General features: G+C 38.0%; 3 protein-coding genes and 2 long non-coding RNA genes across 15 annotated transcripts in view; 3 read left to right on the top strand and 2 right to left on the bottom strand.

The window, feature by feature from the left end:
* Positions 1-2,479, top strand: part of spon2b (spondin 2b, extracellular matrix protein) — a 13,268-nt gene extending 10,789 nt beyond the window's left edge. For both annotated transcript variants that reach the window (XM_028009746.1, XM_028009745.1), the window contains exon 6: positions 1,784-2,479. In XM_028009746.1, coding sequence (XP_027865547.1) covers positions 1,784-1,962 — 179 coding nt within the window. In that variant the 3' untranslated portion in view covers positions 1,963-2,479. The remainder of the gene's footprint in view (positions 1-1,783) is intronic.
* The window catches only part of LOC114139696 (uncharacterized), a 27,699-nt gene extending 20,141 nt beyond the window's left edge, over positions 1-7,558 (bottom strand). For both annotated transcript variants that reach the window (XR_003594487.1, XR_003594486.1), the window contains exons 1-6: positions 7,459-7,558; positions 7,059-7,160; positions 5,769-5,862; positions 5,294-5,385; positions 4,240-4,355; positions 3,062-3,181 (exon numbers count right to left, since the gene is read on the bottom strand). This is a non-coding gene — a long non-coding RNA (uncharacterized LOC114139696). The remainder of the gene's footprint in view (positions 1-3,061; positions 3,182-4,239; positions 4,356-5,293; positions 5,386-5,768; positions 5,863-7,058; positions 7,161-7,458) is intronic.
* LOC114139695 (transmembrane emp24 domain-containing protein 11) lies at positions 3,082-5,995 on the top strand. The gene is made up of 5 exons (XM_028009757.1): positions 3,082-3,242; positions 4,246-4,337; positions 5,253-5,378; positions 5,467-5,613; positions 5,695-5,995. Exons 1-5 carry the CDS (start codon positions 3,113-3,115, stop codon positions 5,842-5,844), a joined length of 645 nt encoding a protein of 214 aa, XP_027865558.1. The 5' UTR covers positions 3,082-3,112; the 3' UTR covers positions 5,845-5,995.
* On the top strand, positions 7,198-15,473 carry rnf212 (ring finger protein 212). Of its 9 annotated transcripts, none has more exons than XM_028009748.1 (13): positions 7,198-7,336; positions 7,922-8,038; positions 10,346-10,407; positions 10,485-10,559; positions 10,671-10,727; positions 10,919-10,977; positions 11,051-11,110; positions 12,141-12,199; positions 13,223-13,283; positions 13,485-13,632; positions 14,605-14,659; positions 14,936-15,005; positions 15,247-15,473. In XM_028009748.1, exons 2-13 carry the CDS (start codon positions 7,930-7,932, stop codon positions 15,365-15,367), a joined length of 936 nt encoding a protein of 311 aa, XP_027865549.1. In that variant the 5' UTR covers positions 7,198-7,336; positions 7,922-7,929; the 3' UTR covers positions 15,368-15,473. The 9 variants fall into 9 exon arrangements, with proteins under 9 accessions (XP_027865549.1, XP_027865552.1, XP_027865554.1 ...); XM_028009751.1 differs by having other exon boundaries at positions 10,300-10,407; XM_028009753.1 differs by lacking the exon at positions 7,198-7,336 and adding an exon at positions 7,565-7,691 and having other exon boundaries at positions 13,593-13,632.
* On the bottom strand, positions 15,184-17,173 carry LOC114139697 (uncharacterized). The gene is made up of 2 exons (XR_003594488.1): positions 16,658-17,173; positions 15,184-15,445 (listed from the first exon to the last, which is right to left on the bottom strand). It is a non-coding gene; the product is annotated as an uncharacterized LOC114139697 (long non-coding RNA).

The raw sequence follows: 17,173 nt of genomic DNA, 5'->3' as shown, positions 1-17,173 counted from the left end.
ATGGCTGGACTAATTATTTACAGCAGAGATGACGGTGCACAGGTTGAACCGGACCAGTCGCCATCTGCTCTGCTGACACATGGCGGCCATTAAGAGTCAATTATAGAGGAACAAGTTGGTAAAAAGAGTAAAAACATCTGAAACCAAACTCAGAACCTCCAAATGGACCTGAACCGGTTTTATAGTTCACTGTGACACAGAAGGTTTGAGTCAGCATCACTAAATACAAGCCGGTTCCCATGACAACACAACAACAAACAACACAGCGTCCAAGAAGTCGTTGGGGTTTCCTGCCCCGATTCCCAGGGCTCCATCCGTCTGTTTATCCTTCACTTCCACTCGTCCGTAGCATCTCTGCTAACGTCATTCCTAAAACACGACCTTTGACCTGAACCGGCTTTATCAGAGACATAAAGCCCGTCGGTTTGCATCTCTGCAGTATTTTATCAGCTCATCCTGCTGCTTTGCATGAAGGAAATGTTAAACTCAGCAGCTTCCGCCCGCCTCCAGGCCTTCTGCTTTTCCACTCTAACCCACGACTGCGATACGAATCAGCGGGAAACCTGGTCGCATCAGGCAGCAGAGCGGAGCACAAAAGCAAAAGCAGGCTCTATGTGAGGCCTTTCCTCCAGTTTACAGGCAGAAGAAATGACGAAAACAGACGTTTTTCCATCACTTTCATCAACAAATGAAGGTGAAATCAAGCAGCTCGATCACTGCCAGTCACAAGAGGCCGGGGATTATCGCAGTAAAATCATTTCAACGCACCATAAATTAAAACGGATTATTTCCATTTATCGTTTCTCTCTTCCTACCAAAAATGGGATGATCAAAGTTTTCAGTCTGGTGCTTTGATCTCAACCAAACCTTGTTTTGAAGGATGATTTAGTTTATGATTCATTTTACTAGTTGTAGTTAACGACATTCACCCCACTGCTGCCAACTCAGCAACTTTCCAGCCAAAATTAGAAACATTTCAGATAAAGAAATCAGTTATCGTCCAAAATCGGAGACAGTCAGGCTTTTTAAAGATTGGTAATCAGCCAGAAAACTGCAATCGGTGCATTGGCCTGTCGCAACAAGCAATAAATCAATTAATCACATGATCAATTAAAACAAACTCAATAATTTACGTAATTTAGCGTTTTTTTCTATCAACCAAAAACTGAATGATAAAGTTTCAGTCTGGTGTTTTGGTCACAACTAAATTATTTTTGAGGAATCATTTTGTTTACAGAGATTCGTAATTTATTTTATTTGTTATTGTTGTTTTGTTTATTTTGTATATTTAACATCTTCCAGGTCTAGTGTTAAATGTTCATTATAATTTACATTTATTGATCTCTGATGTATTCTTACTTTTATTTGAAAATTGTCTGAAAATAACAATATTATCGTTTATCGTAATAATTTCTGGCCCAATTTATTGTCCAGTAACATTTGTTATCATATATATCTGTAACGTCTCTGAGTTTCCACTTTGCAGGACAATGAAGGCTGATATTATTCTTCTACTTTAAGTTAAAGTTTATTCATTTTTCTGAATGTGTTCTTAAATTATTATGCCGTTACTTCAAAATTGTGTAAAACCAACAATATTATCGTTTATCATCCGGCAGTTTGATTCTGCAACTACATTTTGTTGCTCCATTTGCTTTTTCTCACTCCAATATCAACTGTAAGGTTGATGTTTTCTCAGACATTGTTCTTTTCTTTGAGTGAACGCGTTGTGGGGACGACGTTTGGGGTGTTTCATGTGTTTATTGCCCCTCTGCCTCTGCAGATACCCCTCTGGACTGCGAAGTGTCCCCCTGGTCGCCCTGGGGTTTGTGCAAAGGGAAGTGTGGCGACTCAGGTGTGCAGCACCGCACCCGCTACGTCATCATGCACCCGGCCAACAACGGAGCGGCCTGCCCCCTGCTGGATGAGGAGAGGAAGTGCTTCCCGGACAACTGCTTATGACTAGGCAAGGACAGGAGGGAGAGGAAGGAGAGGAGGAGGAGGAAGGAGAAGAAAACCAGGAAAGGAAGGACCGGGCGCAGACGCTCCAAGAACCACAAACGGTCCGCGGTTTAATCCCAGTCTGTTCGTGGATCAACCGGGTCGGATCCGTGTCAGGTTAAAGATCGGTTTCAGCTCCAAAGGGTGTAGTTCTGGCAAACAAGCCAGTAGACACCGCTTCAGTTTTCATGATCAAACCGGCCGACAGGAAGACAAAAATTTAAACCCTGTTAAATAAGATTTGACCCAAAATGAACCCAGACAGAGCTGCCATGTTTTACAGACATTCTGTGTTTCTGTTGTTTATATTTATTGACAGGATTTTAACCTGTTCTGTACAGCATAACGAATCTGAACGTTAGAAACTGTATTCCTCTACGTTACTGAGACAAATCTAAAACAGTTTTATATGACACAGTAAAAAATTGTAACAGATGCAGCTACTAAAGTTAATAAAGTGGGAAAGTAAAAAATGAAATGAGTTTTTATTGTTATTCATTCTGACTGTGATTGATTTGTTGCTGAACTATAAGCTAACTGCTTCTGTTTGGAAAAAATACAAGTAAATAATCAAATGGATATAAAGATGACATGAAACAGAAAAGTTCATGTAATTAGAGTCAAATTCAGTAAAATGACCTCAGTTATTATTTCTGACTCTGCAGTGTGAATAGAAAATAGAATATTGATCCCTAAGAGAAAACTACTAATTAATATGCAATTAAATATAATTTAAATATGATTAAATGTAAATAAATGGCTGAATAAATAAAATAAGAAGTGTGCACATGGAAACATGTTCATCTATAAATAAATCTATAAATGAGTCCAGAGAAAAACTAGATTGAAGTCTCAGAGTGGTGCATCATAAAATGTATGTGCTGCTAAATAATTTGTTTTAGCCCCAGGATCCATGATGAGCTTCAGACATTTGAATGTGTGCTGCAGCTTTTCTATTGGCTCTCAGATCAACCAATCACAGGCAGCGATAAAGACTGGTCACAGTGCACAGCAGCTGCAGGTTTCTCAGGCTCAAACCGCCTCTGGGCTGTAAACTCACCACACTGACGACGGTCCTCAGTCTGAACGGTGAAACTCTGCAGAATTCAGGATGGATTTCCATCGGGTCATTCTCCTGCTCCTGGGCTGCCTGCCGCTGGCCACTGCCATGTACTTCGTTCTGGGAGAGAAGGAGCAAAAATGCATCATAGAGGAGATTCCTGAGGACACCTTGGTGACAGGTGAGGCACGCACACCAAATCCTCCAAACCGCTTTAATCTGAGATTAAAAAAAGATTTTCAGCTGTTTCTGCTCCAAAAATGAGCCTAACAATCATTTCCCACACTGACATCTATAGAGAAACAATATTTAGTTATTCAGAGTGAAATCACTCGCTTTTAATGAAATCATAAATCAGAGGAGAGGAACTAAATAAGGACCCTGAACGTTTTAGAAAAACAAAGCATCTTCAGTCAGAGGCTTCTTCAAATTCACTGCAATACAGACTGCTACAGCAGATCTTTACTGCCAACAACCATCATCATCTACAATAATTCTGAAGAATTAATATGATTTACAACAAAGTCTGGGCCACAAAAATACTTTTAGAAACTAAAATGATCAAGAATGTGATTTTTTTCTCTCTTCTCAACAACAAACAGATTTAATTAATCAAATAAAAGTCATCAGATTTTCTGTAGGAACAGGATTTTACCTTAAATGGTTTTGTGTGTTTTCCTTGTTAAACGTAAGGCATCCATTTTGTTTATTGTTTTCTCAGGATTACAAACAGAGTCCAGGTCCGTTTACGTTGGAAATGAGTTTTAAAACAGCGATTAAAAGCAGGTTTTGTTCACCAAGTTGTTCTTTAGAGTACAAGTCAGTGATCCAGTTACCATGACGACAGGAAGAAACCACATGATCACTTTGTGTTTAATATGGCATTTCTGGTCCCCCCCAAAAAATCAGTCCAGGGGCCGCGAATCGCCCCGGCCCCCACTTTCAACACCCTTAAAACAGTAAAATTAATAAAATAAATCCAATTTCTCTAAATTCTGTAAATAAAAATATACATTTTGGTTTTATTTCTGTTTTCTCACATTTGAAGCACAAATGTATCCTTCTATCCAGACATACAGTATTTAAAGTCTAAGCAGTGAATTTAAATATCTAAAACCCAGGCAGGTTTTTATTGGGGTTTCCGACCGGATGAAGCTGAGCTGCTGTGTGTCTCCCACCTGCAGGAAACTTCTTCCTGGAGCCGTGGGACGTCAAGTCGTTCAGCCACTCGCCTCACCTCGGCGTCACGGTTACCGTCAGAGACCCAAACCAGGAAGTACGCAGGAAATCCTCACTGGTGTTGAAACACAAATAACAGCTGCTAGATCTGATTCTGAGCAACCAGAGAACATTTTCAGGGAAAACGCTCCAGTCACAAGGTGTTTCAAAGAAAAGCTACGCATAAATAAGTAATTTAAGTCAGATGTCCAAAGTGTGGCTCGGGGGCCATTTGTGGCCCTTGGACTGATTCTGTGCGGCCCCCCAATTATAAATCAAAAATGTTACAAATTTGGCCCGTAGACGCAGATGGAGGCGTTTAATTTGTAATCAGGGCAAAAATTGTTACCAACATATTTATTTGCACAGGAAAATGTAAAGAACAGCAGAAAGTGTTCATGGTTTTATAGCAAAGTTTTAACCACGTTAATTCAGAGACTTTTACTGAGAAACCAACGTTGCTGCAACAAAATCAGCTTTTATCTTTCCTGAAACTTTGATAAATATAGTAAACGTTTGGAAACAAAGTGACACAAATCCTGTTTTTATCACTGAACATAAATGTATTCAGTTGAGCCCAAAAGAAACTGAAAACCAGATGTTTTTCTACTAATACAGCAAACATGCAGGATCTGCTACAGCGTATTAGGACCAGTGGAGAAAAAAACTTAGTAAATTTCTGGCAAAAAAAATCAGACATTTTTAAAATGATCTCAGAAATATCCTACAAAAAACCTTCAAAATTTTTAAATTTGAAATGTTGAAAATTTTTCTAAAAAATTTATGAGATGAATCACAAAATGTCAGAGTTTTTGGTTTAAATTTAGTGAATCTCATTATTATTAGTACTCCTTATTTGCTTGATTTCAGGCTGGGTGTTTTGGACTGTGATTACTTTTGAATCTACAATTTTGGCCCACATGGCAAAAAGTTTGGACACCCCTGATTTACGTTTATTTTCTTCCCCCTTCAGGTTCAGTTGTCCAAACGCTACGGAGTATTTGGTAAATTCACCTTCACAGCTCACGCCTCCGGCCAGCACCACCTATGCTTCCAAACCAACTCCACCAGGTTCTCTGTGTTCGCTGGAGAAAGGCTGGTGAGACCTGCGGAGAAACACAGACAATAATCACAAACCGAACAGAAGAGCAATGCACTCTGGGGGTTTTCACCACTTTGTTCCACAGAAGCTGCATTTAGACGTTCAGATGGGAGAGCACTGGGTAGATCCCAACATGGACCGGACCAAAGACAACCTGCAGATTCTGGAGAGCAATCTGCAACACCTGACCAGCCAGATGACGTACATCACCAGGCAGCAGGAGTACAACCGGGTACATCTACCTCACATTCACCAGGAATGACAAGGAAACACCTAAACTGATCTGGACGTCTGGGTCTTTGTCTTGGTTCAGGAAAAAGAGGAGATTTTCCGTCAGATCAGTGAGGAAACCAACAGCAAGGTGTTGTGGTGGGCGGTGATCCAAACCGGCATCCTGCTCTCTGTTGGTTTCTGGCAGATCAAACGACTCCAAGACTTTTTCATCGCCAAGAAACTGGTCTGATGTCACCGTCTCCCCGATCTGTACGCCACAAACATCGTGTCAGGACTGGGAAACAATAATTAAACATGATATCTGACCTGATTCACAACTCTGCACGGGTAATAAAAGAAAGCCTGAAAAATAAAGGAAGGTTTAACAAATTAAATGTTTCTCTCTTTTTTTTTTAAATGCTTCATTTCACAGGACTTTTGAATATAAAATACACAGGTGTATAAACTTTTTGCCATTTGGGCCAAAATTGTAAACTCAAAAGTAACCGCAGGATAAAAAATCAACAGACAATCGAGTAAATGAAGTATCCTGATGTTTATCACAGATCCCAAAATTAAAGGGAGTTTTACAACAGTTTATTGGGGCCTTTGCAGATAGAAAAAAGAGTAAATTTCTGATAAAAACTCTGAAATTTTGTGATTAATCTCAGAAATTTTCCAGAAAACTTTGACATTTTCAAAAGAAATATCTGGACATTTGAAATTCAGAAATTACCAAAAAGAATAGTAAACAGATTTCTGCTATTGATCTAAAATTTTTATTTTTTTCTGCAAAGTTTCTGAGATTTTTAGGCAGAAGTTTACTACTTTTTTTTCTCCACTGGTCCTAATACGCTGTAGCAGATTCTGCATGTTTGCTGTACTGGAAGAAAACCATCTAGTTTTCAGTTTCTTTTGGGCTCAACTAAATAAATTCATTTTCAGTGATAAAAACAGGATTTGTGTCACTTTGTTTCCAAGCATTTGTTATATTTAGCCAAGTTACAGAAAGGATAAAAGCTGATTTTGCTGCAGCAACGTTGGTTTTTCACTAAAAGTCTCTGGATAAACTTGGTTGTAAAAACACGAATACTTTCTGTTACACAGAATTCTTCTGTGTAAGAAAGTTATGTTGGTAACAATTTTTACCTTCATTACAAATTAAAAGTCTTCGTCTGCATCTACAGGCCAAATTTGAATCATTTCTAACTGAAGTTGGGGGCCACAAATGGCCCCTGGGCCGCACTTTGGACACCCCTAGTTTAGCGTTGCTGTGATTAAAAAAGGTTCCTTTCTTAATTTCACCATCTCATACTTGATATGAGTAAAGGTTAGTGAATTAAGAAGTTGTCCTCCGACTTTAGTATTAAACACACTTTGTCCAAAGAACAAGCATCACTTGTAGGAAAAGAAACACACAGCATAATGCAGCCACTACCATGCTTGCCAGCGAGGTTTGCTTACCTCACCAGGAATCGCTGATAAAGTGAAATGCCAGTAGTAATTCAAACTCGTTCTGCAAATGCCTTGCAGTGTATCAGCAGATCATACCGTTATGAAAAAGAACTGTTCAAAAACAAATAATTAGAAGTTAAAAACCCAGAATTTCTAATAATATGGTAAAAAATAAACGAAACACATTCGATTCGTGTTGGTTGCATGCAAACGTCTGAACAGAACTGCAATAGTCCTTTAAATAGCCACATAGCCTTCTAGTTGAATCCACGCTGCTGCGGCTAACGGTGAGCTAATGCATCTAATTTACACCGAGACCAAATTTAAAACATTTAACAGCGAAATACCTGATAAATATAAAATACACGCTAATTGAACACATTTTATCTAATATTACTTAGCTACTCACCCAAAGGTGGGGATAAAAGCGTTTTCCGATAAGAATGGTAACAGTTTTAATGAGCTAGCTACTAACGGACTTCCTAATTATGCTAACGATGCTAATTAGCTTCACTGCAGAAGAAGAAGAAGAAGACGACGAGGAACTTCCTGTTGAATGAAAGTTAAAACAGGAAGGATGGAACAGTTAAACTGAAGGATCCAGTAGGGTTTTTATTTCACAAACTGATAAACATCTGGCTGGTAACTAGTCTTAAATATATTTACTGATAACTATTTTTGTTGTATTATGTTGTTATGTTAGCCAGCGTTATGCTAACTTAGCATTTAGCTTCACCTAGAAACAATCTGAACATTAGCTGATTATTTTTAAATGTTCCGCTCTCATTAACGTAGCATGAAACAATAAGTGCGACAACAAATAAAAGCAATAACAACTAAAATGATTTTTCATTAATTTTATTCAATATCAGGTCTTCAAATGTCCTACTGGGTCTGCTGCAATTCCTGCTTTCTTTGCCCAAGTCCTGAGCGCAAACTGGCAGTGACGTCCTGCGGCCATGTCATCTGTAGTGTCTGCTATCAGAAAGGTAGAAAACACCTTCAGTACTTACATTTTGCTTTTCATGACCCTGCCAGTCTGGTCAAAAGTTTGCATCCCCTTTCAGGCTTTTAATGATTGATGTCAGCAGTTGATGTACATACTGTAATTCTGGCTGGATTAAGATGAAGACAATTAGGCAGTTTGGTCACAGAGTCAAATCACAAGTTTAGATGAGTTAAATTGAAGTTTTCGGACCTCAGAACAGTTACCTAGTGTGAAACATGGTGGTGGATGCATCATGGTGAAGCAGATCAATGAATCTTAAAACACTTTTCCAGACTATTTTAGGGGGAATCAGTTAAAATGGTTCACATATCCATCTTTAACAGTGTTTTCAAACTTTTCCAGCCATTTAACAAAGACACACAGACCTCCACAATAACACAACATCTTAATATATACAACTTTAAATAAAAATATTCGTCTCTTAACACACTTATTATTGTTGTCTTCTTTGTTTATCCTAATGAAAATGGCTGTCATAATAACAGGTTGGACGATAAACAATTTATAAACAATAATATTGTTGCTTTTAGACCATGTTTAAGTTTTACAATAGTAATTCCATAATAATGCAAAAACACATTCTCAAAGAACAATAAACTTTAAATGTTAACATTTAACACTGTAACTGGAAGACATTTTAAATATTCAAAATAAATAAACAAAACAACAAACATAATGAATTTAGTCTCTATAAACAAGATTATTTTTCAAAAAAGGTTTAGTAGAGACCAAAGCACCAGACTGAAGACTTTATCATCCAGTTTTTTAAAATGCTGTGTATCACAATAGCATTGTAAACTAATGAGATTTCAGTGTTTCCCCTGAAACTGAAACATATTCCTGCAGACATGAATTCCTCCGATCATCAGTAATCCTGGCTGTTTTCTTTCCACCGTATCTTCAGCTTTTCTTGTGAGTTAGCTGGTCTTCAGCCTCTTATTCATTATTGTTTTTAAACGCAATCCTTTGGTAAGCTAACTGTAGCAAATAAACAGTCGTTTCCATGCGGACCACCAGTGGTCCGGGAACCACAGTTTGAGAAATCCTGAATGAGGCTTGGTTTTTCTACAGACGGCGTAGTTCTCTCTACCAAAGATCTTAAATATATATGCATCATTTTATCTTTATAAACTGGAGAAAATCCACAGCAAATCAAAGTTTGGGTTTTTATGGTATTATTTTGTCCCTAAACTTTTACTAAGAAGCCTAAATGATTCAGTAAAGTCTGAGCGGACAGCGACATCTGCTGGTCACACAGCGGAACTGCAGAAACACATTTTCTATTGAGATCTGTTCTTTGTTTTTGTCTTTTCCTTACTAAACAAATCTTATCGAACAGCATTTATTTATTTAGGAGAAGAAATATTTCAGCTTTTTTCATGAAACGTCTAAAAACAGGAATCACTGATGGAGCTTCTGCTTTATTCACTCTGATAAACCCAAACTATTCATTTTGGTTCTCTGCGTGTCTTTCTCAGCATCACTTTATCTTAACGCAGGGGTGTCCAAAGTGCGGCTCGGGGGCCATTTGTGGCCGTTGGACTGATTCTGTGCGGCCCCCAACTACAAATCAAACTGATACAAATTTGGCCTGTAGATGCAGATGGAGACTTTTAATTTGTAGTCAGGGTAAAAACTGTTATCAACACAATTTTCCTACACAGGAGAAAGTAAAGTACAGCGGAAAGTATTCATGGTTTTATAAGAAACTTTTAACAAAAGATAAAACCAAGTTTATCCACAGACTTTTACTGAAAAAACAACTTTGCTGCAACAAAATCAGCTGTTATTGTCTCTGAAACTTGGCTAAATATAGCAAACATGTGGAAACAAAGTGACACAAATTATTTCTGAAAATAAATTTACACAATCAAACCCAAAAGACACTGAAGACTAGAATCTTCTGCGGCATATTAAAGCCATTGTAAGAAAAGTAGGACATTTCTGCCAAAAAAACCCCTGAATGTTTTAGAAGAATTTTAAAAAACTGGAAATTTTCTAGGGAAAAAAATAATTTTTTTAGACTGATATCAATCAGACATTTTCTATAAAAAAAAAAAACTTGGACATTTCTGAATTTCAGAAATGTTGAAAACTTTTAGAAATTTTTTAAGAACTTTTTGGTGGAAATTTACTCCTTTTTCTGTCTACAAAGGCCCTGATAAAACTCCTTCCAGTGTTGGATCTACAGTAAATATCAGGACTCTTCATGTTAGGTTGGGTTTTTTCCTGATGGCGCAGAATGAAAACGTTGCGGTGTCAGAAATGTTGGGCGGCTCTCTTCCAGGCAGCCATGGCCGGTGTTTGATATGCAGCAGCCAGTGCCAGGTTTCTCCTCTTTCTGACAAAGTAAGAACATTTTATTCCCACATGGATTCGGGTTTCTGCTGTTTTCACCTTCAGGTTTCATGTGTTCATGTTTTCAGAGCAGCTCAGACGTGAAGGCTTTGTTTTCTGACATCGGCGTTATGGCAACCAGACATCTGACAGAGATCAGCAAAGTTTGCACAGTTCCACATTTATTACAAACTATCCTGTGATAACTGTCCCCAGAAGTGTTTAATGAAATTATTTTAGGTTATTCTTGCAGATTTCACGTTGTTTCCTTCCAGGTTGTGGCGTTTCAGGCCCGACATCAGAAGAGGTTGCTCAATTACTACAAGCAAAAGGTGAGAGACTTTGTCACTTTACAGCCAACAGATAGTTGTTAGGTACTGTAAATAACCCACTGTTTAATTTCTGAAAAGTGTGGTGTGCATTTGTTTTTAGGCTCTTCCCACCAGCTTTAAACATTTACAGACTTTATTTTTTCATGTGATGATCAAAAACCGATAATTCTGCCGTTTTGCTGCGTTTACAGAACCATAAACTAGAAGACATGTTGGTCACTATAAAGCAAGAAATGCAGCAGATGGGGAAGTGAGTAAAAACTGCAGCTTCATGCACCACATTGCAGTTTTCAGATGTTTCATTTCCTGTTTTGTTTTTAAAGGAAGCTGAATGATCAGAGGGCTTACATTGCTAAGCTGGAAAAGTCTCTCCAGCACCACAGGTCAGCCGGCTCGTTTAATCCATAGTTATTACTCAGATTATCAACATTACCGTCAATTTTAAAGTTAAAATGGCCCAAAATTATACTTTACTTTATTTATGTTTTTAGCAACAAATAGGTTTGTTGAAAGTAAGAAAGAAGTGTGTAAATCATTGCAGATGTGAAACTTGAAAAGAATTTGGTAGGTTTGCCTCATTAAAAAAAGATTATATTCTCAGCAACAAAAAATAAGCAAAGTTTCATAAATGAATGAAAATCAGATTAGGTGCAAGATTCCTGATTTTCAGAATTTAAAAAGATAATTACTTTGTCTTTTAATCTGATCATATTTACTGTAAGAAGATTTTTGTCTTGATTGAAAGTGAAAATTCTCCTGATCTGCTGGAGCCACAAATCCTGCTAAACATTTACACACTCATGTTAAAAACAGTTTTTATGCAGATATTCAGACATACTGTTTCATTTTTTAAACTCGTCTCCTACAATAAGAATCTAGAAAACTATCCAACTTAGTTAGACATCTCTGTGAAGCTGGGTTTGTTTTTAATAACTCTGCAGTATTTATTTTATTTTCTGTATACTGGAAATTTCTTCTTAATGTTCAGTTTTCTTATTTTTATTAATCCTCCTTCTTTCATCTGTTATTTTTCTACTTTTACACCTGAATATTCCCAAGATGTTTTTATTATTTCTGTTATATTTGCTATGTATTTGATGAAAACTTGTGGAGCAGATAAACAGATAAACATAAATGCAGTGAAATACGCTTCACTCTCCACTAGGTGGCGCTCCTGACTCACTAATGCCTGAACTGTTTCAGTCAACAGGCAACAACCAAAACTGGATTATACAGAAATACTTTAAGCTGCAAATAAAAGAAAAATATAATTATAGTTTTAAAGTTTTCGATGGTTTTTAAAGTATACACTACATTTTGCAGTGGAAAGTGTCAATCTAAACTGCCTTTTATTGTTGGATTCAAATCAATAATTTTGCGGTTTAATAAATGAATATTTTGTTTTTTCTGCAGTTTAAAAGCTCCGTCTCAAATCGGCAGCAGTCCTCACACCCCGCATGGAAACAAATCAGGTGAACTTTGCTACACCCAAACACTAAAATACATTAAAATGTTTAATGACTCAACGTCGTAAAAGAAAAACAGAAGATATTCCATGTTATTTACTGTCAGTTATGAGACTATAAATGTACCAGGATTAAGATGTTCTGCATAAAGTTATCATCAGATTCTGATGTCATTTGGTCATTTAAAGATGAGTGAATGTGCAGCCAGTTTGAACAAAATTAAAAAAAACAGCATAAATAGTTTTAATCATTTTATCCATTACCGACCGGGCAGAACTGCTCAGAGGAGGAAAACTCAGCTCACGTCTTTTCAACACTTTGTAAGAGAAACCAAATTTATTTTCACCTGAAAATGATCAAAATAACCAAAATAAAATAATATTCACTGAAGTTTAAGGTGTGTGAATAGTTTTGCACTTTAATTGGCCTGTTGGGGTTTGAAAACGAGCCAAATGCAGAAAGAAACAATAAATACTGAACAAAATATGGCAAGACATAAACGGATATAAATGAGGAGCTGATGAAGAAAACCCAAACATAGTTGTTATTCTCCACATCTTCATTATTTATTAATCCGACTCTCTTAACGCGGCTCAATGTTAGCATGCACCAGCATAATGATGCTACTGTTAGCATATGGGCTAAGATTAGGATTTTAGCTTTTACATTATTATTTCCATACAACAGACTTTGGGTCAACATGCTAGTGATAGCCCTCATTGCTAATGTTAGCTTTATAGCTAAACTTAGCATTTTATCCAAATTTGATGTATAAGCTAAACTTAAACTGAATTGATAAGGTCAGTGTTAGGCAACATGCTAGTGCTAGCTCATATATTAAGCTAACATTAGCATCTTAACTTTAGCATTTTTCTAAATAGGGAACTTTTGGGAACCATGACATGACAGACGTAAACTTTAAATCTTTAGTTTGAATTATTTACGCTTTAATTCTCAAAACCTCTGATTTTAATCTTCCTCAGAAGTTTTCTATTTTCTGTCTTATTGTTATTTTCTATTTGTATTTAGTGCTTCAGATTCCATACGAGTCTCCCGTGTTCCTCCCGCGTCACGCTTCAGCCACCAACATGTGAGTGTTTTTGTCTCCATGTTTGATATAAAACCTCATGTTTCATGTCTGATAAATTATAACTGGTGTTTAATTAGTGTCAGTAGAATAAGAATAATTTCTACACATGTGAAACAAAAGGCTGTAGCTTTCAGCGTGAACAGCGTTCTGCTTCGCTCCACTGATCCAGCTTTGAGTTTCAGGGTTTCTCAGTTTGGGCAGAATAAATGTTGCTTTTGCTGAAAGCTTGTGGTTAAAGGAAGCGGTGATGACAGCGGCGTGGCGTTCAGCAGCTGAACTAATGAAGTGTGCCTTCCTGTGTGGCAGCAGCCAAAGCCTGGAGCTGGAAGAAAGGAGTCTGTTCAGGAAAGTGGGTGTCTTTACTTTACTTCACTGTTAAAGCCCATCTCTGAGGGCAGGGTGTCCAAACTTTATGGCATGTGGGAAAAAATTGTAAACTCAAAACCAATAGCAGGCCAGAAAAAAACACCTAGAATAGAGCAAATAAATGATCCTGATATTTTCTGTAGATCCAAAACTTAAAAGGGATTTTTATGATAGCGGATCAGGACCGTCATAGAAGACAAGGAGCAGATTTCCATCAAAAAATGATTCATCTCAGAAATTTTATAGAAAACTTTTACATTTTCAAAAGAAACATTTGAAACAGTTGAAAACTCTGGCATTTCAATGTTTTTTCTAGAAAATTTCTGATATTAATTTAAAATTTGACATTTTTTTTCAGCATATTTCCTTATTTTCCCTGGAAAGTTTATGAGAAAAAGCTCAAAATTTCTAAATTTACTACTTTTGGCCAGGAGACGCTGCAGCAGATTTTTCATGTTTTCTGAAAACATTAAAAGAAAAACATCTGGTTTTCAGTTTCTTCTGGGCTTCACTGAATACATTTATTTTCAGCGATAAAAACAGGATTTGTGTCACTTTGTTTCCAAACATTTGCTATTTATCAGAGTTTCAGAGACAATAAAAGCTGATTTTGTTGCAGCAAAGTTGGATTTTCAGTAAAAGTCTCTGGATAAACTTTAGTTTTAAGTTTTGTTCAAATTTGATTATAAAACCATGAATACTTTCTATTGTACTTTACATTTTCCTGCATTAAAAAATGTAAAACATTTTTACCCTGATCACAAATCTGCAGCTGGGGCCAAATTTGCACCAGTTTTGAATTGCGGTTGGGGGCCGCACAGGATCAGTCCGAGGTCCACAAATGGCCCCGGGCCGCTGTTTGGACAGCCCTGCCTTAGGGTGAATCTTGCCCTGAAGTTTACATGAAGGAAGCAGGAAGTGAGGCTGAGGTAACGATTCTGTGACTCTGCTTCAGCCCGTTTCTGCGCCCAGACTGTCGGTGATGAAGGCGCTGCCAGAGGGACGACCAGGTGAGTCGGTTTCAGACCCGAACAGCTCAACATGTTCTGGGTCAAATCCAACACAACCACAGAACACTGCTGAGTTAGCACTTCTCCAAAATTCAGTGGAAAATTAGTGGAGGGATTTTTAGGTTCTCTTCCTAAAAACATTAATATTAATTTCTAACTATAAATCAGTAAATTAACACCATCTGCTCCTTCATGGGGTCGATGTTTCAGTGGACTGAAGAACCTTCATCTGTTGTTTTTTATTCATGAACTGTGGATTTGTCTGGTTTTGTTCAGGACCCGCCACCCACTGGTCCTACAGCCAGAACCCACTGACCTCCCACTCTGCCCACTCAGCCACCGTCAGGTGAAACGCTTCACTCTCATCTCCACAATTATCACTTCAGATGGATACAAAATCTATCCTTATGTTTAAGGTCTTACTATTTAAAACCGCTTGTTGAGCCTTATAAGACATTTTAGCAGATCAACTGATATTTTTCTGAAGGATGTTACATCTTGCATCTGGTATTAATTCTTCGTGCTTCTGAAAAATGAGGATTTTGTTGTAAATTCAGAGTAACAGGATCATTTCTGTTGTTTTCCAGCCGTTTTTCTCCGTCCACTCCGGAGTCGTACGGTCAGAGTTCAGCCTGGAAGTCGCCTCAGTTCAAAGCTTCGTCCTCCTTCAGCCACTCTGCGTCCTTCCTGGGGTTCCCTCCTCCTTAAGGCTTCTGGTTGGATACGACTGGTGATGCAGCTTAAACCCAGCATGCAATGAGAGACAAACGGCTCTTTACTGTCAAACTGTAAATGAAATAAATTGGTAAACGAGTTCAGCGTCTCTGAGTGAAATGGCTAAATATGGCCACTTTAAATATTCTGCAAACTAAACAGACTCATCCATCAGGAAATGAAGATGAACGCAGACTGAGCCGGTTAGCATTAGCTTCTGCTGATTATTTTATGTGCGGATCAGTCTAGCATTAGCATTTTCAAAATATGTTTTTATGTTTAGCGTTAGCCGCTAATAAAATAGTGGTGTAGTGTTAGCTTCTGCTAATTTTTAATGTGCTTCGATTCTGATATTTTTTGTTTGTTTAGCAGCTTAGTGTTAGCTTCAGCTAATTTTTTTGTATGTGCTTATTGTTAGCTGAATATTTTTATGTCGAGTAGTTTAGCATTAGCTTCTGCTAACTTTTTTTTTTAGGCGTTTAGCAGTTTAGCATTTGTTTCCACTAGCATTTTATTTTCAGAGATTTAGCGTTTGTGGAGCTAATATTCTTGTTTAGCAAACTAGAGTTAGTGAAGCTAATTTTTTAGTTAGCTGTGCCCACCACTGGCAATAACTAATGTTGGTCTTAGTGCAAACATTTAATCTCTATTATAACCAAAGCAGCCATTTCTAAAAATGTGCACCAGGAAAAGGGAACATGTGATTTCTATGGTTCAAAGTTTGGAGGGTATGAAGTAACACCAGACAAATTCACAACAACCACATGGTGGCCATCATGAAAAATTTAAAAATAATCAGTAAATATGATTTCTGAGACCAATTATGACCAATTTGACACTAGAAGTATTAATCGATGATAAATATTGGTAAATTTAATTGTTTGAATTGTTGAGTGACTTTTAAACTGGATTTGTGGCCCTAAGAGCTTTTTATTTCTGAAAACTTTTTAAATGGCTTACTGAAAAACAGTTTTTGCTTCATGTTTATGGGATGTTGGGGTTTAGATACGTGGCGCTTCCTGCACTGCAGTCGGAACCGTTTCATCTGCAAAGCTGAGCTGGAATTAGTTGGCGCACAAAAGACGATGACATGTAAACGTTTGGCTGAAAGATGCTGCAATAACATTCCCTCATCCTGTCTGAAGGAATCCGTCTGAGCGCCGTCAGCCGGAGTCCAGGCGTGCCGGATGCGTTTCGCCAACTTGTTATTTCACCTCAAACCTGTTACAAAACAGCTGCAAGTGAAGACAAAGGGAGTGTATCCACTCAGAAACCGGATATCACCTGAAGTCACGGCGGCACGGAAAGCCTCGGCGGCCCGATGTGTTCAGGCAGGTCGGTTCCTCCTCAGCGGACGGCCGCGGTCGGCGCCATTGTCCCGGCTGTCAGGCTGCTGAATAACGCCTATTGAAGGCGGCTCAGGTGTGGCTGTGTGTGTGTTCTGGACCGGCGCACGCAACTCTCAGCCTTTTACTGCACTCAGTTTGGGAGGTTTTTGTGCCGAGTCTCTGGAGCTGATCCTCTTCAACGCTCCAGTGAGATCTGAAGCCGTTTCCTGTTTTTTAAAAAAAAAGGCGGCTGAGTTGTCAGATCTGCGTTTCCACTGACCGTAGGACAGAAAAACAAAATAAATTACAACAATAAAGTCACTTAATGGACACAACACGTTCTGGCTTATTTTGCAAAACTACAATGGAAGCAACTTTTTGCATCACACAAATTATGTGACCAATTAAAGGAAGTAACTACTGGCAGAAACCACGAAGAGGAGACGGCAGGAAGTGGTTAGAGGAAGGTGGC

The sequence above is a fragment of the Xiphophorus couchianus genome, chromosome 23, assembly GCF_001444195.1.
Source record: "Xiphophorus couchianus chromosome 23, X_couchianus-1.0, whole genome shotgun sequence".
In the NCBI taxonomy this organism is placed as follows: domain Eukaryota; kingdom Metazoa; phylum Chordata; class Actinopteri; order Cyprinodontiformes; family Poeciliidae; genus Xiphophorus; species Xiphophorus couchianus.
The sequence above is the reverse complement of the archived record's forward strand: the minus strand, read 5'-3'. Positions and strand labels throughout refer to the sequence as shown.